Source organism: Atractosteus spatula, chromosome 1, assembly GCF_055471065.1.
Source record: "Atractosteus spatula isolate fAtrSpa1 chromosome 1, fAtrSpa1.hap1, whole genome shotgun sequence".
In the NCBI taxonomy this organism is placed as follows: domain Eukaryota; kingdom Metazoa; phylum Chordata; class Actinopteri; order Semionotiformes; family Lepisosteidae; genus Atractosteus; species Atractosteus spatula.
This window is the reverse complement of record NC_142706.1, coordinates 7,114,146-7,133,690: the sequence shown is the minus strand read 5'-3', so window position 1 is coordinate 7,133,690 and position 19,545 is coordinate 7,114,146. Positions and strand designations below refer to the sequence as shown.

Below are 19,545 nucleotides of genomic sequence, written 5' to 3'. Positions count from 1 at the left end.
CTCCATCTTTTCCTACAGGACACTGCTTTCTCCCAAAGAACTGTAAATGAGTTGGTTTCCAATCTCAAACCAATCTGTTTAGCAGATGTTGATACACTGATACATGCAGTAATCATCAAGCATTTACATAATTCCAGGCCAATAATGTAATGCTACATAAAATGACACAGTTGCAGAGTTGTGATTGTCGTTCTAACGTCTTATTGTTTTGTATTGTACCAAACTACCACAATTATCACAAATGTCAGAAGGGACGAACCGTGGAATGGCATCAATACCAAAGCCTAAGCACACTCTACAATAAATAATACACAATTCTATACTTGACATACAGTATAATAACACCAAGCCAAAGAAAAAATAAGGTTGGTAAACAAAAAAGGCTCAAACAGACAACAGTTAATTAAATGCAACCACAAACCTGAAGTATACTGGGCAAAACTAGACTCTAAAGTCTGAATAGTGTTCCCCAGGGTGACCCCTGTATACAGTATGTTCTGTGTACCCATTTATGAAACAAACTTTCTATTCAATCTCCATTTGCTTCGGATAAAATAATGTAATCATCTTAACATACAGTACTGTACTCACAGAACCAGTCCTTGGTTCCAGATATGTTCCGTATGAAGCTTATTACACCCAAACTGTACCTTCCTCCAATAAATGAACAAGTTAGTTAAGCAAGACTTATGTTTTCTAAATATATATTGACTGTTCCTTAGAATTTTATTACCATACAGATGATCATCTAGTACTAGTAATTTCCTTAACTGTGCCTGTAATAGAGATGCTGGTCCATAATTGCTTGTTTTGACTTTGTCACAGTTTTTATGGATGGGCACAACATTACATTTTATAGTCAGTGGGTACTACCTCAAGACTGCTGCTACTGTACGAAATTAACAGAATAACATCTGCTGTTTCTTAAAGGACAATTGCTATAGTACTATAGTGCTTCTACTGTAGTACCTGCATTACTTCTGTCTTCTCTGTCTAATTTATCATTAAGCTATCCAGCATAAGGCTTTCTAATCCCTCAGCCTTGAGCATGTTGTTTATACATTCATGAATAATTTTCATTGAATACATCAGCCATATCCCTTTCATTTTCCAACACTTTCCTATTTTTATCTCTGAGACATTTTACTTCATCCCTGACCATTTCTTTTGCTATTCTAATACAGAATTTTACCCGTGATCGCAATCCTTTCTGTCTCTGTCACAACCTTTCTAATATCCTTTTAAAACCTGCTCTTGTAGCAGCTCATAAGGGGCATTTTCTTGAAATGGATCTTCTTCTTTTTTGAGTGCTCTAAAAAGTGTTTTTTCTTCTTATACTCTTTGTAATTGATTTTATTTTACCATTCAGGCTTTTATCATACTTTCCTGGCATTACATACACATAGACCTAAGCTGTTTTTCAAGCAGAATATATTAAGCTCTTGTCATTGTCTTCTTTACTGATTCCATATCTATCCAGTACCATTCTACTTCTCTTTAGCTCTGTCTCATTTATTCATGGATTGCTGTCCTAAAACTGTAAATCTTTGGTTTGGCCTCTACAGTGTCAAAGTATACTTCAAATCATAACCTGTTATTTTCACATGGTCGTGTAACTTTGATTTGGTCAGAAATCAGCAGCATTGTTTTGCACAAGTTGACGTCATACAGATGCCTGCACAGAAAGCATTTGCATCACTTCTGGGAAACGCAAAGCTGTTGACAAGTCTCTCTTACTCGTGTATGGAAAGATGAGATCTACCGTCATCAACGTTCTGAAAATGATAAAAATCCTTCCATACCGGGAGTGACTAGGTTCATCTCATATTTTCATCGATGCTACACGTGGTAAGAATTTCAGATAACATTTTTGTCCATTTGTCATTCAAGCCTGCCCACCAGGTACGTACAAGCCTGAAGGCACACCAGGAGGTGTCAGCACCTGTCTCCCGTGTCCAGACAAGCACCATACTTCTCAGCCAGGAAGCACCTCTGTCAAGGACTGTGTATGCAAGGATGGCCACAGGCCTGTTGGAAAGTCGTGCGAAGGTGAGGTCTGAGATTACAGAATTTCAGGCTCTTCTAAAAACTGCTAGGGTTCAGTATCCCAGCAGGATTCAAAAGACTTTGACCCTCCTGTTCGTTTGTCGCTGTTGCTCAATTTGCAAAAGATCTGCTCTGCAGTTTCTTTGTTTGCTATGGAGGTCTCAGAAACAGATAGATCTTTACTTATAAAGATGACCTGAGTGGAAATGTAGCTGCCTGAGAGCCCTTGGTGGGCAAAGGTAACCAAAAAAGACAGGCTAACCAGAGAGAAAGGGACATTCATGAAGCACCATCCACTGACACTGAGTTGCTGCCATGTACCACAGTATATACTGTATATCTTTCTGTTCTAGAAGTGACATTCAAGCAGAAAAGCAGAAAAAATGCTTTTTTTTTATACCGGAATGTTCCTTTTCCATTGATTCACTAGTGGTTCGCTGCCCTGAGATTCACCCACCAGAGAACGGTTTCTTCATCAAAAACGTTTGCAACAGCCACTTCAATTCTGCCTGCGGAATCCGCTGTAAGCCGGGCTTTGATTTGGTCGGCAGCAGCATTCGGTTGTGCCAGCCCAGTGGACAATGGTCAGGCACCGATCCGAGTTGCAAAGGTAAGAGCCTCCACCTGCTTGCAATTTCTGATCCAACGCGCTCCTCTATCTGATAATTGCCACTTTCACTTACCGGTCACATGTTGTTTCAAATCAGTCTGCCAACCGAACCATCTGTAAAATCTGTGTTTTTTTTTTCCTATGCGACAGCTGTGCTTTTTTGTTAGGCTGTCGTAGCATGCGTCCGATTTTGCAGAGCTCCCAATAACTGGCTCACTTTCATTTTAGGCATAGCGGTGTAAATACAAACATAACTTGCATTTGCATTTGCACTTAATTCTACAATTGATAATTCTTCAAAGAGCAAAACATCTGTAAAGCATTGCTCAATGGGTGATCCAATCTTTCTGGACACTTTGTTTCCTAGAAAAGCCTTTCAGCCTGCTCATTTTCCATTTGATTTTTTTTCCCAAAACCAGTAAAATACAATGAAAAGATGTTCTGTGTGGATGGGATTTGGATTATTTTCACATGCTTTCCAGTTAAATCTGACGTAAACAATGACCAGAGGGCTGCCAAAGCATGCCAGACCAGGCCTCACTCAGTCTTTCCCTTTTCCACAGTTTGCGCAGGCAGAAGCAGCACCCACAGCTCACTGTATCTTTCTGATAAAAGCCCTCCCACACTGAGGAGAAAACCAAACATTTGTTTCTTTTCACAGAGTCAGGGAATGAATGTCAGGTTGTGTTAAAGTCCTCAGACTAACTAGGCACAGCCTGTTGGGCTGTGAGCTGTTATGGCATTTTGCTCTGCAATAAATTGCTGTATTTCTCATTTAAACTGAAAAAAATAATAATCATGCCTTCTCCAGAAACTGTATTTTTTTTCTTCAGGTGGAAAGCATGAGCTTTTACTGCACTCTCCACAGCGATTTAAGCTCTTAGACCTGGTGTTTTCGTTGAAAAGTGTTTTTGTTTGTCTTTTCTTATTTCCCTTTATAGTCCGGGCATGTCTGAGGCTCAGTAAACTTAAACACGGGCACATTAAATGCTCAGCTCCTGATGCCTCCTATAGGACGACATGTGACGCGAGATGTGAAGAGGGGTATCGACTGGAGGGCAGTGCACGACTGACTTGCCAAGCCAGTGGTCGGTGGACCAGCCCATTGCCACAGTGTGTTGGTAAGGATCCTTGTTGGTTAGCTCTTTTGTTGTCTGTTTTGTGTTGGTTTAGCATGTGGAGAAACAGTGCAAGGAGAGACATTCTCACTCATAAATTGAGGCCGGTGTCACACGGAATCTCACGTGAAGTCTACAGTATATAGTTGTAACAGCATTTCTCAACCCAGGAACCAGTAAAGGTTTATTCCATGCTGAAAAGAGAAGAAAAGAAACCTTCTTCGGGTATTCACTCTTCTTCTTCTCTTTTCAGCATGGAATAAACCTTTACTTGTTTCTTTGCAGCCTAAGCATGCTGACACAGCTCCAGTACCTACTAAAACATTTTCAACCCAGTGCTACTGTACTGTAACTGTGAAATTAAGTAACAGTTTTATGTGTCTACACGGAGCACAGCCCACTCTTCCATTATTATGTTTAAAATTCTGTGTTGTAAGAGTATTTTTCTCTTTTTTTACACGTTAGGATGGGAGATAATATAAAACTAAAAGGCCACAAGCTGACAGTGCAGATAGATGAAACAATATATGGGTTTAAGTGAAAGTAAAAGGCTCACTGACCCTCATTGTAGGTTTTCATGGCACCATAATGGATGTAAATTAATAATGTCTGCGCTCTTAATGGTTGTAATTAAGATTCTAACTGCTGCTAGTCACTTTTAGTTTATATCATTTTTACCACATCTGTTTTTCAAAACTAATAGAGTAACATCTTCAGCTCTGCCTCAGATTAAAAAAATGTTTCAGTCTTGTTTTTCAGGCTCAGTTTCTTGCGCCTTATTTTACTTATCAAGCCCTGCCGATCAATAAACTCTGGCTCATATGAAGAGCATTAATCCTGCCCTTCCAAATGGGCCAAAGGCAGAACCTCAGCCTGGGCTCAGCATATGCTCTGTATTTAAGGCAAACTGTTTAAAACGACTTCAAACAGCAATATATTCCTTTTCAAAGCTTTTATTGCGAGTGGTCTGACACAAAAAAAAGCCTGTGGTGGCACAAGTCAGAGCCTGAGGCCGCGAAGAATGCTGCAATGCTTCTGGAATGGAAAGGGTAACAACAAGTGTTTATCCAAACCTCAGTCCACCTTTTTTTTTCTGAGTGAGTCAGAGTTTTTAAAATCACTAATGTCTGCTGACTTACAAGAAGGCATTCATCAGCGTTCCCCCTGCTTAGGTCTCTACTATGTAGCCTAACCGGAATCCAAGAGTTGGTGCTGAATTAGACTACAAGCCCTGAATATTCGGTCTTTTGACATCCCCACCTTTGACTTTACTAAGCACTAATGTTAAAAAACTCAAGAACAATTGACCGAATATTGAGATATTGTGGGATCACCTGGTACTGTCAGTGTTATTTCAACTGAAGGTCTTACAGTTGAACAGTTCTAATGCAATCCATTCTTACAACACAACTTTCCGCTTAAATACAGTACATGGGCAGAAAAGCAATTTTGTACTTCTGAACATATTGTAACAATACAACGCATTATACAAGACTTCAAGTCTGGGTTTGTGTTCAGCCCCTGTGGTCATATAAGTATATGACTGCTCCCAGACTGGCGTCGCTATTTAAGTGTCAATTCAGTCATTTCTTTCCAGCATGTATCTAAAGGTTGCAGTTATTGTAGAAAGCTACTTTCACTTTCAGATCCCATGGGTGCGCTTTCTCTGTGTTGTAATATGTAGAACAGCAGACAAAAGGCTTGTTCCACTGAATCGCAATTCCTAGTGGCTACAGCTTACCTGGAATGCCCTACTCACCCATGTTGTTGAAACTGATGCTCTATCATCATCGGGTTCGGGTTAGATGTGCCGAACGACTGCTTCTTGGTTGAAACATGGTTTCTTGTTGTTAGGTTTCATTTCAGTAATTTGATCACATTATGACAACTGTGCAATTTCCCGACAAAGAAGATTTTGTCTTATGAAAGTTGTGCAATGTGAGTTTTCAATGTTTCTTTATACATGCAAATTTGTGTATCCCTTTGTAGCAATCTGGGTAAAGCACTTCGTTCAAGAAATTTGAACCCACAACACTCAGACACTTTCACTAACCGGTCACAAGTTAGTGTGACTCAGTCCCAAGCCCTGACAATAGGTCCACAGTAGAAGTGGTTAAGTACTACAGAAATGTCAAAAAACCCTTAGAATGATTTTATTTTGCTGACTATAGATATTTAGCAGACAATCGGCATCTCAAAAAACTGGACCAAACCTTTGTGGTTCTGTTTCTACTGTATATGAATAGTGAGTACATTTATTGTGGCTAACCATGGCTTGTGACAATTTTTAACAATATCCCCCATTAAACATTATGCAATAGAAAATAAGAAGCAGGGGTTATTATGAATTAGAATTATTTAATATTACATAGGTAAAGCAATACTGCTGTGTATGACTGGGTCGAACATACAGCACAGCCAAGTTTTAAAAATGTAATAAAATGTCTTTGTTACAAAGATTTGTATTCTATCTGATTGTATTTATACTTTCTAAATTTCCACATTTGGTTTGGAAATTTCAAATCATTGTAGGCTACAGTATGTTGCTAGGTTTACACACTATAGCCTTCGATGAGTTGAAAGTGTGCTTATCAAAAACAGCTTAATACACCACAAACATACTTAATATTGTAACACCAGAGGCATCTCAGTCTTTATTATGGGTCAAACTCACATAGAGACATAGCAGACAAATACATAAAGAACTTGGTAACCTAGCAAAGATGTATTTGGCAGCTCTAAGCATCCCTGGAGCTGTAGGAATTCACAGTATAATATATCTGTTTATTAAGCTGTGGCCTGCTGATAATGATTAATACACTCTTGTAAAAGACAGCTGAATGCTTATTCAAGTTTTGTCAGATTCAGTTATTTTTTAAGAATAGTAACTTGTACCATTTGGATTAAAATCACACACCCAGAAGTGACATGAATCACTTTTACTAAATGAAGGGGCTAAATGTACACTAAAATACTAAACCTTTAAAAAAAAGAAGCTCTGTCATGACCTGTTTGTTCTTACTGGAACAATGGGTCTGGTAGAAATGTCTCCCGTAAACGTTTTGCAGAAGTTGGAGACGAAGAACAGCCCTTCCTCTTCATTTCAGGAGCACGCGCTGATTATGAGATTTCTCCAACCACTGCAAGCAAGGGAGGCGTTTGTCATCAGGATCAAGACTGATTCTGCTGATCTGTTAGAATTTGTGAATTCCAAAGTGAAAGGTTACTATTTGGTTCTGCTCTGGGACTTCCATTTGGAGGATCTGACAGGAATGGCTGCTATTATTCAATACAGAATAACCCTTGGCTGCAGATCTGCATTCTGGAAATGGCAGTGTAGTGCTCTTTACGTTTTTGCAGCGTAGTGCACTGATCCAGTGTCATGAAATATTTTGCACAAGCTTTCAATGACAGTGGAGTCACTTAAGGACATGAAGACTGTGAAAGGATACCACGATGTCTAATATTGTTCTGTAATACAATGAGGTTTTCAACTAATTAGTATGCCTTTCTTAACAATCCTGAAAATTCTGGAAAGCTTGTGGTGAGGTTTCTATTTTACAACTGCACACAATATACTGTGTCAATTAGTTTGTGTTTAGGTGGTACAGTATTTCAGACTTCTGTGTTAAGGTAATTTGCAATGTGCCTCTTTGCATTTTAAGGCAAGTAAGGTCTTGTGCTCATTTTCTCAAATGACATCCTGTACACCCTGAAATCATATTCTAGGTTTACTCTAAAGTAAATCAAACCACATTTTAAATAATTAAAAACACAGTTCAATAATGTTGCTCCTCATATTTTCAGACTTGGTTCCTTGAAATTCCTAAAATGTGAAGGCTTAATGTAACCTTAAGTTATTTATATTTTTTTTTTGTCGAGACTGTATTTAATTATACTTTATATTTTACTTTCTTTTGCTTTTGTTTTGAATCCCATGTTTCATTTGCTTCTGTTACAGAGATCAACTGTCCACCCTTGCAGAAACCTAAAAATGTGCTCCTGTTGCCCCCTACCTGTGGAGATAAGGAAGTGAAGATAGGAACTACATGCCAGCTGAGCTGTCACCATGGCTACAGTTTATCAGGAGAGACAGAAGTGCAGTGTTTGACCTCAGGAAAATGGAGCACAGATGTTCACAGGGCCATCTGTACAGGTACAGTCCATGTTTCACATGAACATCACGTTTTAAACACTGTTTTCTAAAGTTTTAGCACAAGGGTAACTTGATTCTGAGTTGGATAATTGTGCTTTATGAGTGCTGTATTTGTTGACACGTTGAGCTCACACGTTGATTACAGCATTGTTTGTTAAGTTCGGTAATTAAATAAATGTTCATGGAAATTTGAAATGAAAATTATAACATGCTATAGGGACATTGTTGAAGTACTGTAAATTCAATACCTTAAATATGAAAAAAGCATCTTTTTTTACTAAAGAAGATATTTAATTATCACGTTTCTAAATATGTAGCTGAGACTTACTGTTGTAAAGTACGTTTGTCATAAAACAATTTGATTTAATAAGGGAAACTTGCCCTGTGATGGACTCACATTCTGTACAGGGTGTCTCCCACCTGGCTCCAGTTCCTTGCTGGGATAGGCTCTGCCTCCCCTGTGACCATGTGCTGTTGCATAAAGGGGTCAGAAAAAGGATGGATGGATGATAGTGAAACTTACCTAATACAATACTGTTTAGAATCGCACTTTCTTCACTGATTAACTTCCCTGAAAGTGAAACGTTAAGAACTGGTAAATCTACAGTATGTAGCTTTTCCTCACAAAATTACCAAATGTACTGTAACAACAAAATTAAACAGATGTTTAAATTACATGCGGTTAAATTCCAAATCCAATCAATAATACCTCCCACACAAGGAATTTACATTATGTAAACTGTAAATGTAACATGTTTTCTATTTAGAAAATTGGATGTTAGAAAAGCTCACATTATAGGAATTGATAATTCAATATATCTGAATTTTACAATTAATAGACGTGCGAATTGTGTATATCTACAACTTGTTGATAGAGTTAGGTTGCTCAAAATCTAATTGTTTTCAAATAGGCAATGAGAAATGATTGAATTTAAAGTCAGACAAGTGCTTTCATTAACAAATTAAAAAAGCTAAAACTAAGAGATTTCATAGTTACTGTATCAGCCGATTAGACAGGATCGATGCCAATGTGTTTTATGAAATTGGATCCTTTTGACTAGGTACTGACATTAATAATTCATGTGATATAAATTATTTTCATATTAGTGAGCACAAGAGTTGTGCTGTGCCTTCGCGTTAGCTGCCCTGAGAGAGCTCCGTGTGAAGAGCACCACACACCATCAGGGCAGCCTGCTCTGATAATAAAAACCAGTCTTCACAAAATTTGAAATTTAAGTGAGAAAACATGAGTCTCTGACGCACCCCTAGAAATAATATGTAATTCATGCTTTCTCTATATCATTTTTCCCACTGGCCTATCTGTCACACTCTGTGTTTATTTATTGAAAATATAGATATCGAACCACCGCAAATTAACTGCCCTAAGGATATTGTGGCTGAAACCATGGAGCATCACAGCTCGGCCAATATAAGCTGGATTGTCCCCAGCGCAAGAGATAACTCGGGAGAAGAGGTAAGCTTTGGCTTTCAGTTTGTTTAACGAGTCATTTTCTGACCATCTGGCAGTTCAGGTCGTCTCCCAAGAATATCGACAATCTTCTCAGGAAAGGGCAGGAGCTCACTTTTGGACATTCCCATTCGAAGCATGTACAGTATGACCTTGGTGTAAGTTGGATCCTCATCAAGAATTTTTGTAATCAGTTTTTTAGACATACTTCATCAAAAAATATATCAAGGCTTGTTTTCACTTTCATCGTGCTAAGCTTGTACATATTTTACATGTTGAGTGGTATTCCTGACTTGATTTTGGAATCGTAAGCTCTGGACAGGAATGTTTTAATCCTCATTACACAGTGCAGCAATTTCCAGTCTACCTTCTGGAGAGCTGGTGGGTCTGTAGGTTTTCATTCCAGCTCAGCTCTTAACAGCCTAACTCATTTAAATGAACCTTGTTTACAAATATGGCCCAGTCCTTCAGGTACAGTAGTTAAAAGAGAACTAGAAATACTGCAGGCAGAGCACCTCTCTAGCTCTAGACTTGGACAATCGATACCTAAAGTACTGTCTATTTGTTTCCCCCAAGGTATCTATTCAAGTGACCCCAGTGTTCATTCCCCCTCTTCAGTTCCGTATCGGCGAGGTCAGGATTACGTACACAGCAGAAGACGGCTCTCACAATAAGGCCTCGTGCTCTTTCAATGTCAAGGTGATTGGTAAGTAAAGAACTGATTTCCAGAAAAGGATTTGATGGGGAAATATCAGTCTTACGTTTTCCCATGAAAATGAGGGACCATCATTTATATATATATAGAATGGTGCTGTTCTGTGGCTGATTTCAGACAATTCTCAAAAATAACATATATTGTACTCTATACTGTAAGGGCCATATTTGAATATTCAAATCCATTGCATCCTAACATCAAATGTTCCAGACCTTTACATTTTTTATTTAATTTTTGTTTTACAGGAATAACTAAATTTCCCATAATGGTAGATATTCCTTAGGAAGCTGTCTAGTGTAAGACAGTTATGTTGAGGAAAGCATTGGTTTTTAAGTTTTTAAGTTAAAAGCATTGCTTTTTTTTTTTTTAGCTTCTCAGCCACATTCACATTCACCTGTATTCCTGCCAAAGAAAGACAAAAAAGTGTGTATGAATCTTTAAGGAGGGGCAAATACAGCAGTGAATGCTACTATACTATACTATTATAGTAGTTTTCTGCCATTGAGCAGCAAGGTGACATGGTAGATGGGGCAAATAAAATTGCTTTAGTGACATTGAGCGACCAAGTTTGTGCACTGATTTTGACATCAGAGTATTTGTCCTCCTCGAATAAAAAAATATAAGATGTTTCCTTGACTGTGATGACTGTGATTCACTGGGGGCACAATGCACCTGCCTGCTTTTACCTTACATGCATTTTTTATGGGGGAAGTGATGCATTATGGGGGACGAGGATTTCTTTGAAAGGCTGTCATGTTGAATCTGCACCGGCTATGTATCCTAATGGGTGAGAACGAAAATCCACTTACTTTGTTAATAGAGCTCATAAAAGAACAATTCGGCATTCAGTATGTGCACAGACTAGGAGCCTCAATGCGACTGAAGCGTATTTGTTGACACCTTTTGCCATCGGTCTGATGCTCAAGGAACAGCTCAGTGATCTGATGTTGAAGAAAATGAAACAGATAAACATAAACTTAGCAATGCAGTCCTAGCACTACAAAATGTTTTGACATTCCTTTCCCTCAGATGTCTCCCATGTGTCAGTTGTCTCTGCGATTTCCTCGTCTTGACTCCGGTCTCTCTGCTCTTTAGACACGGAGCCCCCTGTCATTGACCGGTGTCGTTCCCCGCCCCCGTTCCACACCTCAGAGACAGAGATGACTCCAGTCTGGGACGTGCCACAGTTCTCTGATAATTCTGGTACTGATTCTGAGAGAATCTGTAGCTTTATTACGTAAAAGCGAGGCCTAATTTGCAGTAAAGAAGCCTGGGTAATGCTTTAGCCTTCCGTAAGCCTTGATGCGTCATTACATCCTTTGGGTTTTGTGGGACACTGGGCAAACACGCTGATTCCTTCTGGCTAACCAGGACGAGCCATACATTATAATTCACCACAATGACATACTGCATCCTATGTCTGTCCCCACACCACAGTCGTATTACAGTAGCTTTCCTGTGGAGTGAACTCTTACAATTCATTGTGTAAACCAGTAATGAAGATGGCTTTGCTGTTTACTTGCCTCTGCTCTAAATAAAGTTAAGCGGTAATAACCCAGACAAACGTCACACAACTTGTGCATGTTTGGATTCCTATTCTTAACGATCATGTGACGCCCAGTGATGCTGGCATTGCGTTGCACACTTATTTTGGCATATTCTATTTCAACCAATGTGGAAACTAATTACAGCACAGCTGAATGAATAAGTATAACAGATTCAACAGCTGTCATTTCACTTTAATGCTCATAATGCAGCAAATATATTTCCCAAACATCACTGAAATACTATGTACAAACCAAAATACCTCCTTTCCAAGCATTGAAACACCCAACTAAATAGTAACCTACTGCACAGTGTAGTTTGTTTAGGACTTGTCTTATGTTAGCAGTGTTCTGTGCTGCCCTCTTTTGTACTGTGCAGGTATTGAAACTGTTATGTTGTTGCTCCATAACTGGGATGCTGTGCTGAAGGACTTACACAAGATAAGAAGAGTTAAAAAGGTGCTAAATTAGTAATAATAATCATCATCATCATTAAAAGGTAAAATGGAATTCGAATTCTAGCAACAGAATAATGATAGATATGAGCCAGTACATGTGTGTGTCCATCTAACATTTGATTGTTGTTGTATGACATGCTTGTGTCATCGCCAGGAGCTGCTGTAATGATATCAAGCACTCATTCTCCTGGAGACCTGTTTCCTATCGGGGAGACAGTGGTTCAGTACACAGCTACTGATCCATCTGGCAACAACAGGACCTGTGATATACACATCATCATTAGAGGTCTGTGGTCATTCTAGCCTCGGGATCAGAAACTGTATACATAAAATCTGAGCCTTGAGTGATTTAGTTACAGACTCTTCATTGATTTATTTTTTCAATCAGCAGAATTAAAACTCTTTTCAACTTTATAAGATGGCTGGATTTTGATTTTTACAGCTGTCCAGTTTTCCGTTGTCAAATATTGAAACAATGAAAAGCGTGTCCAGATTTGAAGATTGTTTTAAAAGTACACCACAGTTTCTTCAGCTGACGTATACAGTGTTTGCATGTGCAGGATCATTTTGTGAGCAGCCCTTCCACCCTGTGAATGGAGAATTTACCTGCACAGAAGATGAGCATGGTGTGAACTGCACACTGTACTGCAAAGAGGGGTACAGTTTCACCCATGAGCCCGTTCACAGCTACTATTGTGCAAATGATGGGATGTGGGAACCCCCTTACTCAGCAGAGTTCTCTGACTGTTCCTGTAAGTACTTCTATTAGTGCTACTAGCACATGGAAATCCCCCTTCCGTATTATAAAGGTATACATTTGTCGTGTCCTGGGAATGAACGTCTTACCACCCTTGCAAAACAGCTCTTGTGGAAAACTGGCCGCGCTTCTTCTAAATCCGAAGACGATCCATTGAGATTTCCAAAACAATGTTAAAGACAGATTTTTTCCTTCATCACCTCGTTATTTTAGGCACTTTAAACAGAGCAGCAAGTGCAAATAATCCTTTTAAACTCTTCGTGTAAAATGAACTGATTTCCTTTAAGTAAGTACTGTACTTAAAATTAAAATAGGAATGACTTGTACTCATAGTTATGTACGGTGAAATGTACGAGAAATAATTTGGCTGACAAACATCGAGTCAAAATAAGAGAAATTGTCACATTCTCTTTCAATTAGGAGCTGTGTTACCTGCATAATGATGCTATAGCATTCATAAGATTATAAGGTTATATCTTTTCAAAGAATGATATAACGCTTATGTATAATGTTATAACACGTTATATGGCTTCTAAGAAGACGTTATGAAGGTCTTATACAAACTACATAAAAGCCTAATTCAAAGAGGTTCAACCAGAAAATCTTTGAATTTTTTTTGTGTGACTTTCTGACCTGATGTCTTTCTTGTTGATTCATCCCTGACAGTGAACCGCATTGCGAACCATGGCTTCAAACCCTTCGAGATGCTCTTTAAGGCCTCCAGATGTGATGACATTAATCTGCTCAAAACATTCTCTGGCGAATTTTATACTACACTTCAGGGTGAAGTAAGAACGCAGTTACTGAATACTTTCTCCATATAATTTCATTCCTATAGATCCAGGATACTCAGCCTGTGGCCCTACCAATTTCTTCATTGCTGTTCCTTGGTTATGACCAACTCTTTATTTGATGACCAGCTCCTATATTGAAAGTGCCAATTACCATCAGTTAAATGACCAAAGAGTTGGTTGCCGCTAAACCGTGTAGTGGAGTAGATTGGAGTAGTGGTAAAGAGAGTATTTTATCCCAGGGCTTCACACTCCTGATCCTGGGAGGCCACTGTGTCTCTGGGTTTTCAGTCCAGTTGCCATCTTAACGCCCTTAATCAGCTGAGTATTGGCTTAAATGGACAAGTTTTACAAGCTTCTCCAAGCTCTTCCTGTGCCGGTGGTTTGAAGATAACATAAGACCACTTTATTAGCCATATACAATTTCTTGCATTAGGAATTAGTCTTTTCGCAAACCCCATCTTGCTCTCCATGAGACACAGACACACAGACAGGGAGAGAAGCTTGGGGTCAGAGCACAGGGTAAGCCATTTATACAGCACCCCTGGAGCAGCTGGGGTGAAGGGCCTTGCTCAGGGGCCCAACGGAGTAGGATTCCTCTGCCGGCCGCGGGATTTGAACCGGCAACCTTCCAGCCACAGGGGCAGATCCTTAGCCACAGTGCCACCACTCAGCCCCAAGGACCTGTAAAACCTGCAGAACTCTGCTGTATCCCCTGACATGTTATCCAAGAATGAAGCACCCATGAAAAAAGCTAAAAGGGGGCTTTTTTTCCACTACAAACAATAGTGGGGTGCAGCAAATGCTAAGCACCCATTGGACGAACTCTGTTGTTTAGCTAACACATTGCTTGCATTTGAGTTCATATTCTTGTTTTATACAAAATACCCATATGTGGGAACCTGCCCACGCCACTTGCACAACTCCTGGTTTAATTTGTGCATCCTCCTTGCAATCGGTACTACACACGTAAAAATATTAAAAAAAAGGTAACAAATGAGAGGAGGCTATTCTGCTCGTCGTCTTTTCGGTAGACGTTTATTGACCTGAGCCATTTCTTGAAAGAAGCCAGGGTTCCTGCTTCAACAACATGGCTATAGAGCTTCTTCCATACTCCCTTTGTTTAAAAAGGTGCCTCCTGTTCGCAGATTTAAATGCACATTTCTAGATTTTGTTTTCCAAAGAATGGACATAACACGCAGTACATAATAACTGTGCTAAAGGCCTAGAAGAAATGAACATTTCACTCCTGTGTGTCTGTTGGTTTTCACAGGTTCCCTCATTGTGCAGTGCGGATAACGTGGTGTGCAAATTGGAGACAATCCCTCAAGAACAATGCCTAGAATACAACTATGACTACGAAAATGGATTTGCCATTGGTAAGACAAGTACTCAAGAAGCGAATGGGTTCACATTTACTCTTTAATGACCTGAATATTTAGGTTGGTAAAGCTCCATTAATACCGATGTCTGACAGCTCTGAACACAGAAGAGTAAGACATTAAAGCTGATAAATTATATATTAAAATGGGCCACAGTATAAAGATATATTTTCACCTGTGACATAAAAACACAGACACAGGCAAGGGGAGATAACTGAACATCATGGGGCTTCATTCTGTAGTGCAAAAGAGATGAGAATTAGTAGAATAGCTATTAAGATGAACACTACAACAGTATTTCAAATATTTCAGATAACATTTCAGCTTTTGAGTTCTCATTGACAGTCCTAACCAGCAGGCAATTCTATAACGTATATAAAAGCCGTGGGTTATATAAGGAGATGAAAACATTTCCTATTAAAACCTATACTCTAAATAAATACTGCAGGAGATAAGGGCATTCATGAGTTTCCCCAGATCAGACACAGTTCACACACTCACTGCACAGTTCTTTCACAACTGAAAGTGAGCCAAGCTGGACTTTTTACTTTACCATCGTTGTTGTGTCTGATGTTTCTAGTCTCTTTAGCTAATGTGTCTTTTAAGATAAACCAAGAAAAACAGACAATCAAGGAGTTTTCCCCAAGTGCTTGCTTTTTGACATGTTCAGTAGCAGTATAAATCCCTTGCCACATAAAAGTTTTAACAAGAAACTATTAACAGCTAATATTTCAGAGATGCCGTCTTTACAGTTGCAGCAATGTTGTATAGTTATATTGTACATTGTGGAAGTAGGAAGAATATAGATATTCTATCAAGCATTAAAAATTGATATCCACTACGGCCCCACAGCCACCTCGCTACTCAATACTATTGATTTATTTTTAGTCAGTTTTGTGGTACTGTTGCTGTTGCAGGTCCAGGTGGATGGGGAAATGGCTGGGGTTCACAGGATGGCCTGGATTATGCCTACACTGACTCTGGCTTCCACAGCGACCAGTTTGCCTCCAAACAGCAAGGCGGGGTCTCACCCAAAATGGTACCTATCAGGAGGAAAAGGCATCAGCATCAAATCCCTACAAAAGACCAGAAAATACAAATCATTTTCAACATAACAGGTGCGTTTATTTCAGAGCCTCCTGAAATAGTAAAAGGCACAAATGCCTAAGATTCGTGAATTTATATTTTACTGGTACATTGTTTGTACGGCAAAATATTTTCCCCAAATTGTTTAATTCTATAAAAATAGGGTGCTACTTTGGTTGTATCAGTAAACAAGTACTGAGTCTCTGACACAGATGTTACATGTTCATGTCATGCCATCAACTGTGCTCAGACTTCCTCAGAGCACCATCAGGGACAGGTTTGAGATTAGCCGACCAGATAAGATAAGATCCTGGGTGAAACAGCAGTTCCTTCCCAGGTGCCTGCTGAACTCTGACAATGTCAGTGAGAGAATGTTGTAGGAAAATGTCTATCCATCCTTGTTCTCCCCATGCATAATGGGAGTCATCTGATGTAAAAGTCAGTTGGGGATTCCAGAAAGGGTGTGTTTAGAATGACAAATGCAAAAGATTGTTATAAAATATATGTGCACATGTACCATGCACTCATTGCTTCAACCTAGACTTGATTGTAAATACTTCTTTGCATTATATTGTTTTGAAGCAGCCTGCACCTGGTTTGGCAGAGAGCACAGCAACAGAGAAGAGAAACTGAGATGCACATATAAGCTTTTGCATGCGGCGGCAGCGCCTTGTATATTTGTAAGCCTGAATCACTGCATCTCGGTTGAAGAGTAGGGGGCAGAGGAATAAGACTTGTAGCGTTTTTCTCCTGAGTTCCAAAGGGATCTTTGTCCCTGTGTTCCTAGCAAGTGTTCCCTTGCCCTCGGAGAGGAATGACACGGCGGAAGCAGAAAACCAGAAGAGACTGCTCCAAACCCTGGAGAAAATGACTAACCGGTTAAAAAGAACCTTAAGCAAGCAGCCCCTGTTCACCTTCCGCGTGGCTTCAGAGGTGATTGTAGCTGACACTAAATCTCTGGAGAGTCAGAAGGCGTCTTTGTTCTGTAGACCAGGCTCAGTGTTAAAGGGACGCATGTGTGGTGAGTCCTGATTCCTTTCCTGAGCTTATATTCTAGTCTTAAGACCTCAATTCTTGTGTACTTTTTGTATTTGGTGCATCAGTGTACATTTGCAGTATACAGTAACCATGACTGCAGTGTGATCTTTCATTCTCACTTGGTCTTAATCTGACAAACAGCATTGTGACGCGCATTCTTCTTGTATTGCTATCAGTGTTGTTGACCTATCTCTGTCTTATAAATTGACGCAATCAAATCATTCTAAGTGCTTCTCCCATAACTTCAATTGCATGCAAAAAATGAGCACCTATATAAAGGACTGGTTACGCACGTGTTAGAGCAATATCCTGACAGAAGGAACATGCATGTATTGTACAGCTACCATCAGTATATCATGTAGCATTAAAGTCTGAAGTATTTTCTGGAATGACTGGAACCGAGTAAGGGTTTTCTGAAGCAGTGGAATGATAATCCTTATGAATTGAATTTGTAATGCAAGAATGTGTCTTGGCCTTCTTATCTGTTTAAGACCCACCTTAGCTTTGTGCGGTTTTCTTTTGCAGTTCACTGCCCCGTCGGAACCTACTTCTCCCTGGAGTACAATGCCTGTGAAAGCTGCTGGATTGGGTCCTACCAGGACGAGGAAGGCCAGGTAGAATGTAAAAGCTGTCCAGCTGGGTTTTCCACTGTGTACATGCACTCAAAGAGCGCTGCAGAATGCAAAGGTAAGGTCCATTCATAATGGTGTTGCAATTCCAGGTGCCTCCCTGGTTTGAATCTGTACTGTTCTGGGCCAGTGCCCACACTGTCAGGCCGGTTCCTGTCCCAAGGACTGTGAAAAGGTTTGGATTTTTTGGATTTATCTCAGATTATTCCTCACTCCGTGAAAACGTTTATGCCCTGAGGACTGGCCTGAAAACTGGCCAGAGCTACTGTACTATAGACCCCGTCCAGAGACTGCAGGGGGGATAACTGGACTGAACAGGTTTAGTCCAGGTCTGGGACAAGAGTTAGCCTGAACAGTCTATGCAGGCACACCAGGGCCTGTGCTCCACAATACTCACTAGCACGTCCTTCAGGTTACTCTTGCTTTGTCATCACTCTGTCCTTACATCCTAAACATAACTGTTCACATATTATTTTTGAAAAGGAGCCAATATGCCACACGGGGGGGGGGTTGAAAGATTATACCTATACACTATATCCAATACATGCTCTGTGGCACATGTACAGAGCAAATCATGTAATGCGACTCTTTTCTGGGTACATCATGTTTTTAGGGATGATTTTATGTGTGGAACGGCATTTTTCTTTATTTTAAATGTGTTACGAAATGACATTTTCAGCCACTGGCGGAAGTAACAACAGTTTAAACAGTTAACATGAAGAACTAACATTACTTTTTACTACTGCCATGCCTTATTATGGGAAATCTAAGCTGATTTCCTGTTGTCAGCTTGAAGGCTAACACTTGATTGTTAAAAGCATAAAACTTTCTGTTTCATTGTTGGGTTTCACAACAGCTTTCCAAGCATATCACTCCTGTCCCCTGCTCTCTCTTTCTCTTTTTGGCTTGGTATTTTGCCACCTAACCCATTGGCTTCCCAGCTCTGCTTAAATTCCTGCAAAAGGTATTAAAATAACAATTAACCCCGAAACTATGGAAAACAGAGTTTCTGTGAACTAGTGCCCTCTAGAGGCCAGTGTGTTGTTATTGCAAGTACAGTATACATGCCATGTATCAGTTCTGCAGTCCAAGATACTGACATTTACTACATACTGTATAAGTAAAGGGGGAGAGCAGCCATGTGCTCTCAGTTCAGCCTTCGGTCCTGTGCATGGGATACATGCTTCAGCCTGCCACAGTCCTCACAAGGGTTGTTCTCATAATGGATGGTTGCTGCATAATAAAAACAGGAATGTATTTATAATAATAATTAATAATTGCTAACACTTATATAGTGCTTTTCTGGACACGCCACTCAAAGCGCTTTATAGGAAATGAAAACTCCCCTCCTTCACCACCAATGTGTAGCATCCACCCTTATTTCCCTTTTTAAAGTGATCTATATGAAAAGTTAAGCTTTTTTGGTGTTGACCATGCATGTTTTTAGATTTAATTTTCATATTTCTATTAAAAATCATGCAGAGATCTTACACATCTCTGCATGATATAAAGACTGCTTTATGCTCGCTGTTGCATACTGTACACACTGGATCTTGTCATCTAATTTTTCTTGTTAAATTTGAGTTTATCCTTGTTTCACTCCATTTTATTAAGCCAAATCAGAAAATAGATGATCTGACTGATTGCAATGTGTAAAAGTGGTTTTCTCTGAATGAATTTGAATTCTACACCATTAATCTTTATTGTGTTTGTGATTAAATAGTAAATGCTAGGTTCTGACATTGTA

At 39.5% G+C, this 19,545-nt stretch overlaps 1 protein-coding gene across 1 annotated transcript in view; it reads left to right on the top strand.

Annotated features, from left to right (window-relative positions):
* The window catches only part of svep1 (sushi, von Willebrand factor type A, EGF and pentraxin domain containing 1), a 93,942-nt gene that overhangs the window by 34,371 nt on the left and 40,026 nt on the right, over positions 1-19,545 (top strand). The window contains exons 4-17 of the mRNA XM_088924178.1: positions 1,891-2,049; positions 2,477-2,656; positions 3,598-3,777; positions 7,736-7,930; positions 9,286-9,404; positions 9,975-10,104; positions 11,209-11,316; positions 12,270-12,401; positions 12,676-12,867; positions 13,539-13,660; positions 14,937-15,042; positions 15,963-16,163; positions 16,919-17,152; positions 17,695-17,856. Of these exons, the coding sequence (XP_088780304.1) occupies positions 1,891-2,049; positions 2,477-2,656; positions 3,598-3,777; positions 7,736-7,930; positions 9,286-9,404; positions 9,975-10,104; positions 11,209-11,316; positions 12,270-12,401; positions 12,676-12,867; positions 13,539-13,660; positions 14,937-15,042; positions 15,963-16,163; positions 16,919-17,152; positions 17,695-17,856 (2,220 nt within the window). The remainder of the gene's footprint in view (positions 1-1,890; positions 2,050-2,476; positions 2,657-3,597; positions 3,778-7,735; positions 7,931-9,285; positions 9,405-9,974; positions 10,105-11,208; positions 11,317-12,269; positions 12,402-12,675; positions 12,868-13,538; positions 13,661-14,936; positions 15,043-15,962; positions 16,164-16,918; positions 17,153-17,694; positions 17,857-19,545) is intronic.